This window comes from Watersipora subatra, chromosome 4, assembly GCF_963576615.1.
Source record: "Watersipora subatra chromosome 4, tzWatSuba1.1, whole genome shotgun sequence".
Taxonomy (NCBI): Eukaryota; Metazoa; Bryozoa; class Gymnolaemata; order Cheilostomatida; family Watersiporidae; genus Watersipora; species Watersipora subatra.
Genome location: NC_088711.1, coordinates 63751373 through 63758981, shown reverse-complemented (window position 1 = coordinate 63758981; position 7609 = coordinate 63751373). Strand labels below are relative to the sequence as shown.

The 7609-nt window shown below is 36.7% G+C and overlaps 1 protein-coding gene and 1 pseudogene across 1 annotated transcript; both read left to right on the top strand.

The window, feature by feature from the left end:
* The first annotated feature begins 160 nt into the window (after window positions 1-160).
* Window positions 161-7279, top strand: LOC137393323 (tetratricopeptide repeat protein 1-like). Its single transcript, XM_068079821.1, has 5 exons — window positions 161-518; window positions 2164-2337; window positions 3980-4165; window positions 5985-6039; window positions 6547-7279. Exons 1-5 carry the CDS (start codon window positions 183-185, stop codon window positions 6660-6662), a joined length of 867 nt encoding a protein of 288 aa, XP_067935922.1. The 5' UTR covers window positions 161-182; the 3' UTR covers window positions 6663-7279.
* LOC137393053 (oviduct-specific glycoprotein-like) lies at window positions 4180-5673 on the top strand (annotated as a pseudogene).
* Window positions 7280-7609: the final 330 nt, after the last annotated feature.

Below are 7609 nucleotides of genomic sequence, written 5' to 3'. Positions count from 1 at the left end.
GTTGCAAAGCTGATTAAAATTACTGTACTTCTGCTGAGACTCTAGGGGTAGATGTGCAAGCTCCTTACATCGATGCTAAGTTCACAGATTTTGTGGTATTTACTATGTAGCCCTAGTAGGTTTTTAGTATTCAACTCCTTGAAGTTCTCCGCTGGTTGTAGGTCCTGTGCTGTTTGTTTACTATGGAAGACAATCTTGCTAGTAACACTAGTAAACTAACGCTCACTGAAGAAAAAACAGTGTCTGAACAGACGACTCCAGACCCTGATTCTAAAGAAGAGGCTGGTGCAGCAAAAGGAGATGATAGTTTTGACAACAACTCGGATGAAGAAACAGCATCTAAACAGACAACTCCAGACCCTGTTCCTAAAGGGGAGGCTGGTGCAGCAAAAGGAGATGTTAGTTCTGACGAAAACTCGGAAGAAGAAAATGCTAACTCATCAGGAGATGAAATAGAAGCACAGCTTCTGCAAGAGCGAGCTGAGCGAGAAGACAAGCTTTCCGACCAAGAGAAAATGGTATCTTTAAGTTTTCGTTAAAAGTATTATTTTAATTATTATTTACCGGCTGTGAATTTTTATACTAACTATGCTTAGCAGTCAATAGAATTTAGTAGCTTAAAATTGAGGCAGATCAGTATAAACTCATGGCAGATGACTGCTTCCGATCAAAATGATTGCCGATCTGCTATCATACGTAAACTACAACCATAGGCAGTCTTAGTCGCCTCGAGTGACTGTAGAAGAGAGTGATGTTTAGTAGTTATACATGCAGCAGTTAACAATGTTATTGTTATACATGCAGCAGTTAACAATTGTTATACATGCAGCAGTTAACAATGTATTAGTAGTTATACATGCAGCAGTTAACAATGTATTAGTAATTATACATGCAGCAGTTAACAATGTATTAGTAGTTATACATGCAGCAGTTAACAATGTTATTGTTATACATGCAGCAGTTAACAATGTATTAGTAGTTATACACGCAGCAGTTAACAATGTATTAGATAGTAAAACTTGTTGCTTGAATCTATCACAATCAAACTTGTAAAACTGATGTCCATTCTTTTCGTGTTATTTGTATGTTAAATTTAACTTGATCCTTAATCCAAAGACTTCAGTATCTCTTTCATAAATATTAAAAGTAATTACCATAGTCTTCAAGCGAATGCAGTCTATATAACTATGTGAACAAATCTAATGTAAAAAAACAATGTTATGTGTAAAAAACTAAGTTATTAATATCAGTTTCAATAAAATCATACTGTGTCATGGAAATCAAAAGATGGCTTGACGATGCATAGGTTTTCAGGTAGAGCTAGTAATAGAGATAACGCTACATATCTTAAGGTCAAGGTCAACTAGCTTAGTTTATTTATTTTCATACCTTTTACATTTTGCTCTTAATTTTCACTTTCATTTTTAAAGTGAAGCAATAATGTTTCCAGAAACTTTGGATGTTGTATATTGAAAATTGCTTCAGTATAAAATCCAATATATGCTAGAATTTCACATCGTATGTTGTATAGCTCACATGGTAAAGTGATCATAAGTAAAGGTAGATCTGTAGTTGTATGTGTATCAACATATCCATCATGGTGATCAAACTATTGGTTACACATTGCAATCATACTCCACTGAGCTTAATTGACGGCATATTCTGTCAGAAATTCAGGTCTTTGTCTATTGAAAAGCAGTCAGTGCATCTGAGAGTGTTCTGTCAATAAATTACAGCTTTTGCTGTTAAGGGGGGTTAAAAACTATGTTGGTCAATAAAAGAATCGCACGCACAGCAACTAGAATGTCCAAGAAACATTAACACTATTTATGCAGTTAATATGGTTTGTTCTCTGTGCTATACCTTATAATGTTAGTAACATCTCTGCGGTACATGTATATCAATAAACATATTGAAACTTGTCAGATGCACTCTCGTGATCTTGCTTATCGACAGCATGAATGGCCAGCGGTTGTTATCATGTCAGAACTTGACTCCCCCTCTGTACCAAGTTTAATTCAAATTATACTTGTTCTGTGTGTATATCATAATTTGGAGAGAATGCATCATTTCTAAAAGACTGAATTCTCTTTAAGGTATTGACGGATAGAAAAAAGGTTTTAGTGCATTTGAGCAAACTGGCAAGCTCTTTGTGTTTTTTAGGAGTTGCGGAATAATGCTCAGGTGCTGAAGGATGCCGGTAATGACCAGTTCAGGCAGCAGCTCTATGTTGAGGCTGTGTCCTCTTATACAGAAGCCCTCTCCATATGCCCTTTGTGCTTCGCTAAGGACAGGGCCATCATGCATTCTAATCGAGCCGCTGCTCATATGCATCTGGTACGTGTGTCTATTCATATGTATTTGGTATGTGTGTCTATTCATATGTATTTGGTACGTGTGTCTATTTATATGCATTTGGTATGTGTGTCTATTCATATGTATTTGGTACGTGTGTCTATTCATATATATATTTAGTACATGTGTCGATTCATATGTATTTGGTATGTGTGTCTATTCATATGTATTTGGTACGTGTGTCTATTCATATGTATTTGGTATGTGTATCTATTTATATGTATTTGGTATGTGTGTCTATTCATATGTATTTGGTACGTGTGTCTATTCATATGTATTTGGTACGTGTGTCTATTCATATGTATTTGGTATGTGTGTCTATTCATATGTATTTGGTACGTGTGTCTATTCATATGTATTTGGTATGTGTGTCTATTCATATGTATTTGGTACGTGTGTCTATTCATATGTATTTGGTATGTGGGTCTATTCATATGTATCTGGTACGTGTGTCTATTCATATGTATATGAGTCTTACATTGTCGTCAATATTTGTGCTGGGATTTTTTCGCCTTTCTAATAGCTAATAATAGAAAGAAATAATGCCCGACAGTGTTCAAATTTACACATTAGCAAAAATTTCATCAAAACAGACAACTTTGTTATAATTAATAATTTTTTAATAAATCTGCATACATGTGGTCTGATACATGTAGTTGTATTATTGTTCAAATTTGAGTTTGGCATATTACTTGCTTTGTGATTAATATGATATATTAGTCACAACAAATTGCAATATATTGTATTATAACTTGTGAGAAATGCAATGCTTTTTTAGACCAAGCTGTATATATTTTTTGGGTTATGCTTTGTTGGGATACTAGCAATACTATATATCGTAAAACCTCTAATTGGACGCCACCTCTATTTGAACGCCACTTTTTTTCGACCGCCACCCTGAGAGAACGGTTGAAAGATAGAGCGCCACTTTCTAATTGAACGCCACCTCCATTTCACCACCACTTTAACATTCTTTGATCTTTACGAACCTATAATATCAATTGAGCAGTAGAAAAGTGTCCACAACATCATAAATATATAGATATAAAATAAAAATATGCCTTCAAATTTAGAATGAAAAAATAGAAAGCTTTAACAAATTGCAAAGCAAGGCACAGGGCCACAGGCTATAATATCATTGCAGTTTAATTGTAAGCAATAGATAACAACTGATAGAGATATTTCTCAGCTTCCCAATGCATATTTTATTTAGAGATCTTTGAAAAGTTAGAGGTAAGTTAGCAGATTTATTGCTTCTAAAAAGTCTAATATCGGTCCACCGGCAAAAGAGGGCAAAATATAGGCCACATTAGCTTCACTCGTGAATGGGCTAAGTTTATGTTCCCAAAATTCCGACGAGCCGTTTTAAAAATACAACTTCAGCCTCTATTTGAACGCCACTTCCAATTTACTGCCACTAAAGAGGAAGGGTTGAAAAATAGAGTACCATGGCATTCACTTAGAGGTTTTACGGTATTACGAATAGTCAGTTGTGCCTAGTGCTGACTAGTCAAAATATAGCATATATTAATATACTACATATATTATGCTTTATATAATATATTTCTAATACATTCCTAATATAATCGTAGTAGATTTGCATTTTTTAATAATTAATTTCTAGGAAAAGACCGACCTCGTGATTAAAGATTGTACAGACTCTCTAGCGCTCCACCCCCATTATCCCAAGCCACTGTTGCGGAGAGCTCAGGCTTATGAGAAATCAGAGAAACTTGATGAGGCGCTGGTAGACTATAAGTCACTACTGGAACTCGACAGCAAATCTTTAGAAGCACTCTCAGCATGTCAGGTATCACTTTCTGCATGTCAGGTATCACTTAGCCTGTTTTGACAAACTGTTGTTTTTGCGGAGTTGTCCCCCCGTCGAGCGGGTGAGCAACACAACAGCTTGTCACAAGACGTACTGCACCTGATGCATCAGCTGCACTGAAAGGGATTTGTTCTCTTCCGTCTATGCGGCTTGGCTGCGATGTTATGGCGGTCGCTCCATTGGTAATCATAACGGATTTCACGCAAAAAATTATGTAGAAAAAAATAAGATTACAACGTTTAACCAAAGACCGGTCTCTGTTGTAAACGTTAGTAGAATTTAAAAATAAAATAAAATCTATAAGAACAAATAAAACTGACTGATACAAAAAAGAAATAAAACTGACTGAGCGCACAAATAACGACATGTTTAGTCACTGTTGTTGCCTAAGTTCTCAAGTTCTACTAAAGTTTACCGCAGAGACTGGTCGCTGGTTAAACGTTGTAATCTTATTTTTTCTACTTAAATTTTTGCGCGAAATTCGTTATGAATACCAATGGAGCAACCGACCTAACATCGCAACCAAGCCACAAAGACGGAAGAGAACAACTCCCTATAAGTGCAGCTGATGCATCAGGTGCAGCACGTCTTGTGACAAGCTGTTGTGTTGCACGCCCGCTCGACGGGGGAACAACTCCGCAAAAACTACAGTTTGTCAAGACAGGCTAGGTATCACTCTATGAATGTCAGGTATCACTCTCTGCATGTCAGGTATCACTCTTTGGGTGTCAGGTATCACTCTCAGCATGTCAGGTATCACTCTCTGCATGTCAGGTGTCATTCTCAGCATGTCAGGTATCACTCTCTGCATGTCAGGTATCATTCTCAGTATGTCAGGTATCATTCTCAGCATGTCAGGTATCACTCTCTGCATGTCAGGTATCATTCTCAGCATGTCAGGTGTCACTCTCTGCATGTTAGGTATCACTCTCAGCATGTCAGGTATCACACTCAGCATGTCAGGTATCACACTCAGCATGTCAGGTATCACTCTCTGCATGTCAGGTATCACTCTCTGCATGTCAGGTATCACTCTCAGCATGTCAGGTATTACTCGCAGCATGTCAGGTATCACTCTTTGGGTGTCAGGTATCACTCTCAGCATGTCAGGTATCACTCTCTGCATGTCAGGTATCACTCTCTGCGTGTCAGGTATCACTCTCTGCGTGTCAGGTATCACTCTCTGCGTGTCAGGTATCACTCTCTGCGTGTCAGGTATCACTCTCAGCATGTCAGGTATCACTCTCTGCATGTCAGGTATCACTCTCAGCATGTCAGGTATCACTCTCAGGATGTCAGGTATCACTCTCTGCATGTCAGGTATCACTCTCTGTATGTCAGGTATCACTCTCTGCATGTCAGGTATCACTCTCAGCATGTCAGGTATCACTCTCAGCATGTCAGGTATCACTCTCAGCATGTCAGGTATCACTCTCAGCATGTCAGGTATCACTCTCAGCATGTCAGGTATCACTCTCTGTCTATGATGTCATCGTTTGGCCATATATTGCCTGCTTGTCAGATATGTATTAGGATATCTGTGTATTCTTCTTCATAACCTTTGACCTTGTTACCTTTTTGATAGATAGTCTATTAACCACTTCACGTTTGGCCTAAATAGTCTATTATTCCACCATCAGTGCGCTTGGCATCAGTTGACCTTCTCACCTCTGACCTTGTTTCTTCTAATACTATTGCTCGGTGTGCTGTATATGCCATTCACAGTTATTACCTTTACGCATGAATTTATGTGAGAAGTGAATAAGTGTTTGCAGCTGAAATGTTATTGGTGTTTTAGAGACTTCCCAAGCAGATTGAAGAGAGAAATGAAAAGTTAAAATCAGAGATGTTAGGTAAGTCAGTGTTTTCCGTTTTACTTTTTATATGCCCATTACCAATCAAAGTCTAGTCTGAGATGCGAGTTGCTACTGGGATGAATACACCAGGATGGGTATGCTGTTATCAACATACTTATCATGGTGATCAAACTATCGATTACACAGCAATCATACTCGACAGAGTTTAATTGACGGCATATTCTGTCAGAAATTCAGAATATGTTCTGAATATCTTATTTATTTATACGGTCTATTCCTCTGCGCAGGTAAGTCTAGTCTGAGATACAAGTTGAAGCATTTTATAAGTAAACATTGGAAGGTCATTTACTCATGAGATAACCTTACCTAGTATCTCTATCTTTCTATCTTTATCGAGTACACTTTGTATCATGTAATAGTGATGACCTAGCACATGAAATCATGTTTCTTCCTCAGTAATCAATATTTGAAGTGAACGAAGTTTTAGTAAAAAGAGAAGTTATCTTACCCTCAATTCAGTAACTGCTCTAACTATACTCGCAGGCAAACTGAAGGACTTGGGTAACCTTGTTCTGCGACCCTTTGGCTTGTCAACGGACAACTTCAAACTTCAACAAAATGATAGTGGAGGATACTCTGTCAACTTCAGCAACTCTTGATGTCTGTTGTATCTATAGATCTATCCATAGAACTATTCATAGTTATTTATATTTGAACATCAACAACATCAGCAGACGCTTTAATGAGAACACTGTTGCTCCTTTTAGCTAGCACATCAAACTTTATATTCTGTAAGTTCTTCAAATCCGTAGCACTTTGCTTATATAAAGGTCATTCCTATGGCAAGTTATGCTACAATTGACGCATTGTGCACGATTTAATTTTTAATAAATTCAACAGGAATGATATTGAATGAACTATATTTTTACTTTTCGTTTTTGACTGTTTGAATTTGTTATTTATAAACTGTCTTACAAACCAGGTAAGCATTCTTGTCTAGGTTATAATACTTCAACTGATTCATCAACCCTGTTACATATAACAGATATATTATATTTTTATAATATTACTGTAACAAGGCTCAGCATGTATTATTAGCCTAAATTATCTAGCTGGAAAGTGATTGTTGGACACAATTTATTGGGTTCATCCTTTATGGTAGATGAATACTAAACATGGAAACTAAATTTGTTAAACTTTTATATTTAAATATTTTAACTTGTGAGTTTTACATGAATTGTTATAGTGAACTGTTCTCAGTAGCACTTATACGAAGTTGTACGAAATACTTGTACACTTGTACACTAAATAGATTTTCTATGTACATGTATATGGTTTGGAGTGAGGGTAAAACCATGAATGAGGTAAGTCACCATGTTCAGTAATTATACCATTGAGCATATATAGTATGTATATATTTCACTCTCACAATGCTGCCAAAAATAAAATAGCAATCAGTTAAATAATTCGCTAATGATTAAAAATGCAGCAGCTGAGCTGATGGAGGTGCTCAAAGAAAGTCAAGCAGTGTAGCCTAACGCCAGCATGTTATCAATAAAGACGACTCCACCAATCAAAGGGATTTTGCTTCAAGATATTTTTAAAC